The following is a 13,018-nucleotide window of genomic DNA, read 5'->3' as shown; positions in this document are numbered from 1 at the left end:
GATGTCACAACCTGAAAAAAAAGACGGCTCAACGTTAAGAGTTTTTGTGGTATTATTTACGAATTTTTGTTGTGTGGTTTATCATTTTTGTGGTATTATTTACAAAAAAAAACCCCATGAATTACCCGGTCAGGATCGTATGATACTTTTAAGGTTGGGATCGCGTACGACTAAACAGGTCCCATCTTGGCCGGCTCCATTAATGCTGTCCCACGCTCATAGCAGGCTCCCCCACTCCGTCCTGCAATGTCGGCCCTGCTATCCAATGCCACTGCCCCTACGCGGCTAACTTCCTGCCTTGGAAAACCAAACCCCGCTGGGTCGTCTCTCATCGCCCTTTCACATTTTCATGAGCACCTTTTCATATTTCCTTGTCACTGACTACGAACTACTACCTCACCAGTGCTTTACTTTGACAAAAGCTACAACCGTCCTAATGGTGATATATATATAATGCTAAAACAACAGTTCATTTTTCTTTTTTTTGGATTAATGATGATGGGAAGTGTTCATGCTCTTTTGCAATAACTTGGATTTAACTTATAATTATTTCTTAATTATCAAAAAAACTAAAATTTAGTTGGAGATTTTTAATTAACTAAGAATAATACATTTTCATAATATAATTTTTACAAAATTGATTGAACCATTATTTATACCCATTATATATGATTTATATCTCATACTGAATAATCAATGACAACAGGGTAAAAAATTAACTCATAATTCATTTTCATTACATATTTTTCAAATACTTTTCATGTTGCAAAATGCATTCTGCGTATATTATTCAAACACTCTTTTAGATTCAAAATATATTATGGCGATAATTCAAAAAGTCAAAAAATCGAAAATGAAAACGCAAAAATAGGTTGCCACAACTTTGGAGATTCTCTCCCCCTCGTCATCGTACATGTTCATGACCTTCCACCGCGTACGGCCCTTCTGTATTCTCAGGCAACAGTTCTCTCTCTCTCTCTCTCTCTCTCTCTCTCTCTCTCAACCTTTTCGTTGCAGGCTGGTGCTGCCCGGTGCCAAGGCTCCACATCAAAAGAAATTTACTCCTCCTTTAATTATGTTTGCGCAAGTCCCCTTGCTTTTTCTTTTCTTCTATTGCTGGTAAACTTGTACATCGAACTTGTACGGCATTTCCCTTTTTCTTTTCTGAAACTTTGAAAACTAGGAAATGGGGAGCTACATATTGATGTATCCTCTCTCTCTCTCTCTCTCTCTCTCTCTCTCTCTCTCTCTCATAGTGTGTGTCTGTGTATTCTAAATGATCATATTTTTGTAAGTGGGTTTCTTGATTTGAATCGATAGTTTTGTGGTGAAGATGGGAACAAATGTGAAGAAGGGAGAATCCAAGGGTGAAGGGTTGATTGACTTGGTCTTCTCCTGGTCTCTTTCTGATGTGCTCAACAGACATCTTTACAAGGCCAAGGTTTGGCTTGCTATCTATATACTCTCCTTACCTATTCTCTTATAGACAAGGGGTGTATCTACTGGCCAATAAGTTATGAACAATTCTTACTGGCCAATAAGTTATGAACAATTCTTGTTGTCCGAAAAATGTCAAATTGTTTTTATTTAGCTATAAATCAAGTTGTTTCCACTTATCTATAAATCGTAGATGGGAAAAGGGGGGATCCATCTGTCCATGTTGAGCAATAGATAGCTCAGATTTCATCCGTTCGAACTGATCTCATCTCAGATGTCCAGCCGAGATTTATCTAATCCATTCATCGCCGAGCATGAAGGGCCGATTCGGCCCAACACACATATGCACCCTGTTTTCTGGTATATGAGGAGTGAAAGGGAAAAAATAGAGAAAAATATGAAGAGGATGGAGTTGTGGGCTAGTGTGAATAATATAACAAAATATAGTCCAAAGTTTTTAGTGGAAACGCCCCTTAGTTACCTTGTTATAAATATTCCTTCTTCTTTTTTGCCGAGTAAATTTTTTTTTTTTCACAAAACAGTAGTGAATTTTAGTTCTTTATTTATGTACCTGTGTTTCTTCGTGATTTTTCTTTTTTTTTTTTTTTTTGGTCACAAAGAAAAACACAAAACCCTATATGCACATAAACAGGACATAAGCTCATAATTATTCTAGGCGTAAAATTATCATGAATGCCATTGCCCATCATTTGACGGAAGGTTTGAACTACGTTAGTTGGAGGGACAACATTGTCACACTTTTTAAGTTGTGGGTACCAAGTTCGAGTAGTTGATAGTTTGGGGATGTGAATGACACTTGTTTGGGACTAATAAGTAATAAGCCGAAAAAAATTGTCTAGCTTATATGGATTAGAATGTTCGATCAAATTGTTTTTTTGCATGGTTAAGAGCAATGTCCAAAAATGAGCCCACAAAAAAATTTGGTGGGATGAGAGAGAAGCCTTACTCTGTAAACATGCACATTGTTTGTGAAAATTAACATTCATAAACGGATTAAGGATGCTAAAATTTTAATTATGAGGTGTTACATGTTCGTGTTTTTACGACTTGCTATGGTTACACAGCAATATATTCATACTAAAGAAAATCTATCGTTACTACGTGGCCCAATATGCATGCACGTCTATTGAATACGGTTACTGTTATGTGACACGTCACACGATACGGGAACCCTTTAGCATTATTAGGTAAGAATAGAATGGAAAACGGTGAGTCCCCCACCACATGCATATTCCTTTTATGCCATCTCTAAATGAGGGAAAACCTTGTTGAATTCATTGAGTAGTTCGCATTAGATCTTTAATGGATATTCACCCTTTTTGTTTGATTATATCTGGAAGTAGTTTCAATCTTCACAGCTTTATGCTTTTAACAGGTTCAGCTAATTCCAAAGACCTTTTCATCAACCAATGAGTATATGAACTCATTTATCTACCCCCTCATTGAAGAAACGCACGCTGATTTGTCCTCAAGCGTGGAGACAGCGAATCGTGCTCCAACCCGTGAAATATGGACAGTTAAAATATCCAAAGACTTCAAACCTCCCAAGGACTTGTACTACAACATTTCATTGGATAGGAAGAGAGATACCGCGAATGATGAAGGAATGTACGAGCCTGAGTTTGGAGATCTCATCGCCTTTACAGAGGTGAGACCAAGATGTATTGATGATCTAGACAGGCCTAAAAGTCCTTATCTTATTGCTTTAGTCCAAAGGGTGAACGATTATGGTTCTGGAAAAATTGAAATACGGGCTTCCAAGCCTATCGTGCCCGGTGAATATGGAGGTACACAAGGGAATAAGCAGAACAGAAGACTTTTTGTTGTTCACCTTACAAATATGATAACTAATCTGAGAATATGGACTGCATTGAAGTCAGAGCTGGAAGGGGGAAACATGAACATCATTAAAAGAGTGCTGCAAACTGATTCCACTGTAAGAATTCAGTCTTTTCACTTGTTTTATTGTTACAATATGAATTTTGTTATCAGGAATATCTCACGAATATAGGAAAAGAAAGAAAACAAGAGCATATAACTATCGAACTCCCTCTCTACTTGTTTGATTTGCAAGAGAGAGTTAGTAGAAAATATAGTTTCCAACTTTGCGTGACACATTATAGTATAAGGAAAATGTTTGCACCAAGAAATTGCGATCCATGTTTTATTGAGCAAATGGACAACAAAGTGTTACAAATAGGTATTGTTTTCATTTATCTTTCTTAACAATAAATCTCCCATCGGACTTGTCTCTGTAAACAACAAATTTGATTGTACGGTTGATATTAAAACTCTGAGGTATACGATGTGGACTTATCTTTTGCTTGGGGATTGGTTTCACATAATTTTGAAAGGATTTCGTTGTTTTTTATGATTCATAGGTAGAGTTTTTTCCTCACTTCTTTTTTTAGTTGTGTTTTCCTTTGGCTCCGACTTCTTGTCCCTTTTTTTTTTATAACCTTTTTTAAGTTTGTTGCCAGCAATTTTATTTTACTTTTTCTGTTGTAACCATTCGAAAACATACTGCCATTGTTTCGTCTGGTTTGTGATTGTGATACATATACAGATATACATGCATCATTTCACTCGTCATAACCCTTCACAGATCGAGAACTGCTGTACCAAGTGCTTGTCTGAAGAGAGCAACCTAGCTGTCATATCCATCATCAAGAATACTATCAGCTCCTTTAAATTGGACGCTTCCCAACAGGATGCTGTGTTAAGTTGTGTTGCCACAAGACAATGTCGTCATCAGAATACTGTCAAACTAATCTGGGGCCCTCCCGGCACTGGGAAAACAAAGACAGTGGCTTCATTACTATTTGTTCTATTGAGGATAAAATGCAGAACACTGACATGTGCTCCAACCAACATTGCAGTCTTAGGAGTTGCTTCACGGCTTATGAGTTTGGTGAGTGGTGCACTTGAGTATGATTCACGGCTTATGAGTTTGGTGAGTGGTGCACTTGAGTATGATACTTATGGATTGGGCGACATAGTTTTATTTGGTAATGGGGAGAGAATGAAGATTGACGATCATGAAGACCTCTTCAATGTGTTTCTTGATTACCGTGTTTATGCTCTTGGCCGTTGTCTTGCTCCGAGGTCTGGGTGGAAACATAATGTTGAATCGATGATATGTTTACTCGAAGACCCTGAAGAGATGTACCGCATGTATTTGGAACGAGAAGAAAAGAACAAGAATAAGGATGATGATGATGATGAGGAGGAGGAGGAGGAGGAGGAGGAGGAGGAGGAGGATGAGGAGGCGGAGGAGGAGGAAGAGGCAAGTTTTGGAAATCAGATGGCAAATAACAATGAAGACAAAGAGGAAGATAGCGATAAGGACTTGAATGATGGGGATAAGAGGGAAATTTGGAGGAGGGAAATTGTTCAGACCTTGAAGGAAAACAAGAAAACGGAAAAGAAGAAGAAGGAGTCTTCAAAGAGAGAAGGGAAATACTACAACTCAACTAGAAGTAACAAAGAAAAAGGAGAAAAGGTGGAGAAGGATGAAGATCCGATGACATTTGAGGAATTTTTCATGAAGAGATTTAAACTTTTCGAAAATCAGCTCATCTTTTGTATTACAAATCTGTACACACATATGCCAACTTCTTTCATTTCGGTGGAAGTGGTAAAGAAGATGATTAAGGCTCTCGATTTGCTAAAATCCATTGGAACTATGTGTACCCGTGCTGTTGTAAATAAGGGTTTGATAGAAGTCATGAGTGGAGTTGACAACATCGATAACATGATTAAACACTATGGAAAGTTGAGTTCTTCCAAAACAGAGTGCCTCCAAATACTAAAGTTCCTCTCTGAAGCATTATGTCTGCCTAATTTTACTGAACGCTATAAAATTCAGAGTTTTTGCTTGGAAAACGCATACTTGATATTTTGCACGGCCTCAAGCTCGGCTAAATTGCATACTGAAGGAATGAGACCACTGGAATTGTTGGTTATCGATGAAGCTGCTCAACTCAAAGAATGTGAATCCACTATTCCATTGCAGCTCTCTGGCCTCTGTCATGCTATACTCATTGGGGATGAACGGCAACTGCCTGCAATGGTCCAAAGCAAGGTCTGTTATTTTCGTTATTCTTTCTGCTCACCAAACCTTCTATTTGGAATTATGGACTTGACATGATTGTGCAATGAGAATTAGCTAAAGTGTAGATTTGATCATTTTCGTGTGGCCTTTCTATATTGAGTTCTAACTATTTATAGTGATGGGTTTGAAATGGCTGGGTATTTTACTTGTCGTGTTTTTATTCCTTCATGTTTTGGGTACTCTACTTCTGATACCTCACCCTTTCGTTTTAAATCAATGTCTAAGCAAATGGAGCCTACTCTTTGATTTGAAGTAAGGTGCATCTCTTTTAGTTGACTTCGTGAATCTATTAATAATAGCTATGCGAGCTGGCTGAATTTGGAAGAAGCTTGTTCGAGAGGCTGGTAATATTAGGACATACGAGGCACCTTCTTAACATCCAGTACCGAATGCATCCATCAATAAGCTTGTTTCCAAATAGGGAGTTCTACGACAGCAAGATTTTGGATGGTCCTAATGTAAAAGAAAGAACCTACGAGAGGCGTTTTCTTCAAGGAGGTATGTACGGATCCTATTCTTTCATCAACGTAACCCATGGAAAAGAGGAATTTGATAGCAGGCATAGCAGGAAAAACATGGTAGAGGTGGCCGTGGTTTCCGATATTGTTGCAAGCCTCTTTAAAGGTACTCTTTCTATTTTCATCAAAAAATTTGCTAGATATAGTATTCTACACTACTGATACGGTATTCTAAGTTACAAGTGTTTGATTTGTTGCCTAAATTGTGGTAAACAAGAAAGCATTTTCTTCTAACTGCAGAATCTGTGGCATCAAAACAAAAGGTCAGGGTTGGTTGCATATCGCCATACAAAGCTCAAGTATTTGCACTCCAAGAAAAACTTGGGAAAACATACAATACAGATTCAAACGGTGACTTCTCTGTAAATGTTAGATCAGTTGATGGGTTTCAAGGTGGTGAGGAGGATCTCATAATCATTTCTACTGTGCGGTGTAATGGGCGTGGATCTGTGGGCTTTCTTTCCAATCGTCAGAGGACAAATGTGGCTCTCACTCGCGCTAGGTATTGTTTCTGTATATCTGAGCATAGGACATTGTCCTTGGATAAAAACATTGTGCTAACTAGCTTTACCATGCCGATGTTGAGTCAAGCATACTGACTTAAAATTTTATTGATTATCTCCCGCTTTTTTTTTTCTGCTCGGCAATTATCTCCCACCTTTTCGCCCAAGGAAATAAAATATTGTCCCAAAGACCCCATTAAAATAACAAAAGTTTCACTTCTATCATTGCCAAAAGTGACTCTAGGTATTTGACCATACTGTCTAGAAATCCTGGCTCCGCCCTAAGTGGGTTGTAATGTGCTTTTCTGCTTTCATGGTATAGGCATTGTCTCTGGATACTGGGCAATGGTGCTACTTTGATTAACAGCGGCTCTGTTTGGAAGAAACTAGTCGTCGATGCCAAGGCTCGAAGTTGCTTTTATGATGCTACTGATGAAAAGAACTTGGCCCAAGCTGTTGCAGGCGCCTTAGTTGAGCTTAACCAACTTGACACAGTACTCAGAACTGATTCACTGTTGTTCCGTAATACGAGGTGGAAGGTATGCTTCCCTTATTCATAAAACAGAGAGGAGTTTGTTTACCATTTTGTTTATATGATTTCCACATTAACATTCATCCTCGTATTACTATTTACAATTTTGTGTGCGAGTGATTTTCTCCGAGATTTTTTATCTAGGTTCTGAAATAGAAGCACTGAATATCAGTTTCTTTGTAAAATCTGATAAAAATGGAAGATTACGAGAAAGCTTATAACTATTTATGTTTTCCGAGTAGGTAGTCATTCCTTGTTGGCGACAGTCCATGTTTGTAAATAAACTGCACTTTGTGTTTCACTAACTAAAGCTGTCTCTGATTCATGGAATTAACTAGAAATCATAGGTTGGTAACATCAAAAAACTTGGTTCCTAAATAGTGACACGCCAAGTGGTTTAACCCTTTTCCCTTTGCGCTAGGTTCGTTTCTTATATGGAACGATAAGGAAGGGATCATCTTCTTTTCTTTTCTTTTTGTAGGTTTGTTTCAGTGACTACTTTAGGAAATCCATATCTAGAATCAAGAATATAGGTGTCCGTAAGGAAGTGCTTTCCATCTTACAAAGGCTTTCAAGTGGCTGGGATCAGCACCGAAAGGTTACCGTTGCAAATAGGGGTGGGGCTTCTTCTCAACTGTTGGAGCTGGACACAGTCAATGAATTGCTGAATCTTATATGGAGTGTGGACGTTGTCAACGAAAGTTCAAAAGACATTCAGGTTCTAAAGGTCTGGGATATTTTGCCTACGGCTGAGATACCAGTTCTAGCAAACCATCTAGACACCGTGTTTGGGGACTATACAGTTAATAAGATGAACCGCTGCTTATGCAGAAGCTTCGAAGGGTATGCTCTAGAAGTGTTGCAATGTTGCTCATGAAAGAAGTAAAAACTTTTCTTTTATTCTTCTGTTTGTTTGTTTTTTTCATTACGGCAGGAATATAGTAGTTCCAGTGACATGGCCAACCAACTCAAGTGCTCGTACGGAGGTTTCTCACGCTAATGCAGATTATGTACGGTTCTTAGAAAGCCAATTAGCTTCATTAACCATGAAGGATGAGCCAGGATCGTCGATTACCAAGTGAGTATTTGTTTCGAACTGCTATTTGGACCGAGTTTTTATACTATAACTTTCACTTGTTTGTTCCACTGCTGTGTGAAGGGACTCCAGAAACCAAGTGAAGTCCAAAAGGAACAATCAGAGAAGACAGAAGCCAAGGGGATGAAGAAGAGTTGGCAATTCGTGAAGCAGTAGAGAGAGAACAGAACAACATTTGGCTCAAGGAAATCTGTTTGAAGTATGGATTTGTGATGTTAACGTGTTTGGTTCATGGTACTAGTTTTCTTGTTTTTTTTTAAAGTAAACTGGAAGGGAAAGAAATATTGAAGGGAAAAAGAGATTTAGTAAGGTGGTGTTGGATGATCTGGTTCAGCACTTAAAATTGGATTTATCAAGTGGTAAGTAGGTTTGTTAAATCATGTTTTGTCATATTTACTTAAATTTTAGGTGCCTCAAAAAAAAAAAATGTAAGCTAAGAAATTTGTAGAAATGAAGTAGCGTGGCGCTTAATAAATTTTACACTAAAGATAGGTACATTACCTTTTTACACTACATAGTTACACTACATCTTATATGGAACCTATTTTGAGTCTCAAAAAAATTCAAAAAAATACCGATAAATTTTAAAATATTGTTTTATGGGGTTCTATAAAAAATTACTCCTTCCAATGAATGTCGGTAAGTACTACTTTTGGATTTATAGGTGTGAAATTGCTTAATTATGCAGTTTCGCCACTATGAATTTATAAATAATACTTACCAATATCCGTTGAAACTAATTTTTTACAGAGCCCCATAAAATAATATTTTAGAATCTGTGAATATTTTTCTGGATTTTTTTGAAACCTGAAATGAGCTCCACATAAAATGTAGTGTAACGTGTAATGTAACTATGTAGTGTATGTAGCATCTCTCTAAATTTTAATAGCACCATTTTTCACCACTGTCACTCTATTGTTGTCGTCGTTGTCGCCGCCGACACCAGTAGTCTACCACCATCCCCACCATCATAACTACTTCACCACTGTTGCCGCTATTACCACTCCATTGTTGCTGTCGCTTGTACCACCACCACCATCACTTCATCGCCCTCGTTGCTGCCGCCACCACTCCACTACAAGTACTCCACCGCCATTCGCCGCCACCACTACTGCTCTACGACTACAATTACTCTACCATTGCTACCACCACCACCGCTCAACTGTTGCCATCTTGATTGGTGCCACCCCACCAACACCATGTCTTGATCTCTTCTCCACCTTCCACTCCTATAACCCCACGGCTCTTCATTTACATGACTACACCACCACTCGCCATAGTCATTACTAGGGGTGGCAAATTAAACCCAAACTCATCCACTAAAAAATATACCCAACCTAGCTGGTAATGACTCGTTACTAGCACCACCCCCACTGCCGCCAACTCTCCTCCACCACCATTCCACAGCTGCCACCACAACCCCTCGGTGACTTAGTAAAATTAAAAGAAAATTATTGAAAAAAATATTATTAAGATTTATTTAGCTTTGAATCATTGTATGGAATCAAATAGGAGTATATCAATTCAGCTCTCGTTTTTTTATTAAATAATTTTTCAACGGGAAAGTCTAAAAACCTTGTACAACATTGTACGGAGTAGTATTGTACTCAACATGATAGCGCGGCATTGTTTCATTGGTATCTCGGTTGGTTGATACTTGTTCAATACCCAATAAAAGTAATGCCACATTAACGTATTGTAATGTTTGTAGCATTGACTTTTTTTCAGCTTAACAAATCCTGCATTCAGTAATTAATTTCCTGTTTTTCGCTTTCAGTTTTATCAAATTGCATCGAAGATTTTCACTCTTTTTCATCTTTCCTTTGGGTTTTTGATAGTCAAGCCAATTCATTCTTACTTTCCTAAAAGTGGAATAACAAGAAAAAAGTTAATCTCATGTTTTCTCTGCAGTATTAGGGAATTAAAATAAGGAAAATGATTTTCACATTCCTTTTTTAGCAACTCACACTTTTTTTTTGTTTTTATTCACATGAATTTACAATATTGTCCTTGAATGTGTGAAAAATATATATATTGACTAAAAAGCAAGATAGTAAATTCAAGTGGATACAAACAAAAAAGGAGTGTGGGTGGCTAAAAAGAGAGTGAAAATCAATTATACCTTAAAACAAACTGAAGAACTCCATTCAGTCAAAACGTGGACGGCAGGATTCGAACCTGCGCGGGCAGAGCCCACATGATTTCTAGTCATGCCCGATAACCACTCCGGCACGTCCACCTATCGTGCAGTTTTCTGTAAATGAAATTCTTCAACCTAACCACCGGGTCCACAAGACTAAATGAAATTGCTTGATTGGATGAAATGTAAACGTTATATATATATATATATATATATATATATATATATATATATATATAAAAGAATTTAGGGATGCAATTGCACACCCCGCCCTCCAGCGTGTAGTGCAGCTGATCTGACCACCCATTTCGGTATTAGATGGCTCGAATTTTAATCCGAGCAATAAATAGAAGCTCAGATTAAATCTGAGACTTTTGTGCCGAAATAAAGGTGGCCGGATCGACCAGACTACATGCTATAGTGTCGGGGTACAGTACAACATCCCAGGTCCAATTAAATATTGATGAGTATATCGGTGATAGTCGCGTTACCAAACAAGAAATCTTCTATTGCCGTAGACACCATTATATGGTTAAGTTTGTTAGGACTCCCTTTTTTAATAATATATATTATTTTCAGATTTCATAGCTCTTTAGTAAACTCCGCATGTGCCATGCGTAGAGTCTTAGCTTTTTTTTTATAGATGGTTCCAAATCCGGATAAAGGAGAATGATTGTGTATTAAGTAGGTAGCGGTCAGCACATAAAAGCCTTTGTTAGGCATGAATGCTTTCTAGTTAGATTGGGTAGAATTTAGCTAAAAAGGCCCACCACATGACTCACTTTGAGGACTCGCTTCATTTTCGTTTGTGTCGCAGATTAAGGAGTGAAGATTAGTTTGTATAGAACTTTTTAAGTTGATTCGATAATTGCAACTCGGTGGTTCATCACATATGTAAGAAGATATTTTGTTCTGGGGAATTTTACTTGAGTAATGGTGGTTTTTTGTCTTGGTTTGTTGGAGGCAATGACGGTGCTAAAATTTTGCACCGAGGGGAGCCGGACGCTCATTCTGATGTTTAGTTAGCTGAAAACTAATGGAACGCATAACGACAGTACGTCACCAAAATCTGTTGAAACATCCTTGTGGGCACGCGCCCCGAAAATCGCTCGATCTTTGGGTTCTCTTTTTAAAGACTGAGCGCGGCCCATTTTGGAAAAAGCGCGGCGAAACGCCTCGATTCAGAGTCGCCACTCGGGTTTTAGCGGTAGGAACACCCAAGGAACCGAACTCGAAAACGTTTTTGCCACGTTTGTTTGATTTTGAAAAGGCGTAGACCGGTCCGTCGTCACCTTCGATATCTGAGGTTCGGGAGTCAGGTTACGAGAGGGGAAGGGTTTTATGGCACCCCCTCTCGCCCAATCCGGAGATCGGTCTCTACTCGGGCATTTCATGAAAACCTTTGCATTTTTCTCTCATTTTATCATTTTTTTAGCCAGTTAGGGCGGGGGAACAGTTAATGGGGACGAAAGCGGTAACAAATTGCAGTTTATGTGACAAAATGCTTATGAATGATTTGATTGCGATGCTAAGTATAGATTGAGAACAAGCACTGAGCATCCCGAGCAAACTGCAGTACGCTGTCACAAGGTGACGTGAGCAGATTCTGCCAGCATGCACTGGTCGAGCCACTGCATGGTGATACAACCTGCGCACGCCACATATAAACTGGCGTACTCCACTTGTTGGATCTCTCAGTCTTTGTTTGCAACCCTCTGGGCTCTGGAAAAGGACCAGCGCACACCCAGGGCAAACCACGCAGTTTAATATAGCAGAATATACACAGTCACAGGCAAAACGAATGGCTTTAGGCCATGAAAGAAAGCAGAACACCCCAAAACAGTGTGGGACAAAAGATAGGCCTAGCTTTCGCTTCAGATGCAAGGGCCAGTCACTGGACCCAGAAGCCTACTGCCGTACGCCAGTATATTACTGCCGTACGCCACTTTGCTTTTGATTCCAGTGTTTGGCTTTGCATCATCTGGGTTCTGGAACATGACCAGAAGGATCCCAGAGGCCTTTACATGACAGAGATGAAAAAGATAGGATAGTACCACTAAACAGTTCTAAATATGGAAAGCAGTAAACCGGTTATTAGCATGCTAAGGTGATCGACAGAAAGATAAAACAAAAGGAATGACGATCCATGATCCCCACGCCAGTTGTGCTCATACTGCCATGACTGGCGTACGGCATGTAGGAACTGGCGTGCGCCAAGTATCGTCGCATACGATTGTTGTATTTTTACCAGTTCAAGGCCAGGACTAGTATTGTTTACCAGCCTGGGCCTTGCTGGTTCCCCTCAGGGGCCGAAAACAGAAAGGAATGCAAAGGTGGTATACCTTTTGGGTGTTGAAGTTTGAAGGTGGTTTAGAGCCTAGAGGTTGAAGATGGATGTTGTATGGTGACTGGATATCAGTGGAGGTATGTGGAAGTGGGCTTCTTTCCTTTCTCTTTCAATGGAAGAAGAAGAGAGAAAGCAAGAAAGGAGGAAGAAGAGAGAACTTTTCTTCTTAATGAGGCCAACCCTTTTGTGAACTTGGTAACCCTTTGCAAGAGTGTGAGGGGGGAGTATATATAGAGGAGAGAGGGGTGTAACCAGCCAAGTAATGGCTGGTTGGATTGGTTGGTTTTTGGAGGGAAAGCTTGAGAGAGAA

At 39.1% G+C, this 13,018-nt stretch overlaps 1 protein-coding gene and 1 non-coding gene across 4 annotated transcripts; one reads left to right on the top strand and one right to left on the bottom strand.

The window, feature by feature from the left end:
- Positions 1-949: 949 nt before the first annotated feature.
- LOC131298336 (uncharacterized) lies at positions 950-8,598 on the top strand. Of its 3 annotated transcripts, XM_058323735.1 has the most exons (10): positions 970-1,441; positions 2,834-3,394; positions 4,064-4,345; positions 4,388-5,542; positions 5,872-6,196; positions 6,331-6,592; positions 6,916-7,132; positions 7,607-7,968; positions 8,060-8,203; positions 8,285-8,598. In XM_058323735.1, the coding sequence occupies exons 1-10, from the start codon at positions 1,334-1,336 to the stop codon at positions 8,346-8,348; spliced, it is 3,480 nt and encodes a 1,159-aa protein (XP_058179718.1). In that variant the 5' UTR covers positions 970-1,333; the 3' UTR covers positions 8,349-8,598. The 3 variants fall into 3 exon arrangements, with proteins under 3 accessions (XP_058179716.1, XP_058179718.1, XP_058179717.1); XM_058323733.1 differs by having other exon boundaries at positions 950-1,441; positions 4,064-5,542; XM_058323734.1 differs by having other exon boundaries at positions 4,064-5,542; positions 8,294-8,598.
- Positions 8,599-10,378: 1,780 nt separating this feature from the next.
- Positions 10,379-10,460, bottom strand: TRNAS-AGA (transfer RNA serine (anticodon AGA)). The gene has a single exon. It is a non-coding gene; the product is annotated as a tRNA-Ser (tRNA).
- Between the last annotated feature and the right edge of the window lie 2,558 nt (positions 10,461-13,018).

This window comes from Rhododendron vialii, chromosome 8a (assembly GCF_030253575.1).
Source record: "Rhododendron vialii isolate Sample 1 chromosome 8a, ASM3025357v1".
Taxonomy (NCBI): Eukaryota; Viridiplantae; Streptophyta; class Magnoliopsida; order Ericales; family Ericaceae; genus Rhododendron; species Rhododendron vialii.
Note: the sequence above shows the minus strand (reverse complement) of the source record. Positions and strands in the feature narration are given on the sequence as shown.

Excerpts from the sequence above, each read along its gene's own strand:
- LOC131298336 (XM_058323733.1), top strand. The coding sequence starts at position 1,334 with ATGGGAACAAATGTGAAGAAGGGAGAATCCAAGGGTGAAGGGTTGATT. Across the intron at positions 6,593-6,915 it reads GTGGCTCTCACTCGCGCTAG|GCATTGTCTCTGGATACTGG; the intron begins GTATTGTTTCTG and ends TTCATGGTATAG. Across the intron at positions 8,204-8,284 it reads CCAGGATCGTCGATTACCAA|GGACTCCAGAAACCAAGTGA; the intron begins GTGAGTATTTGT and ends TGCTGTGTGAAG.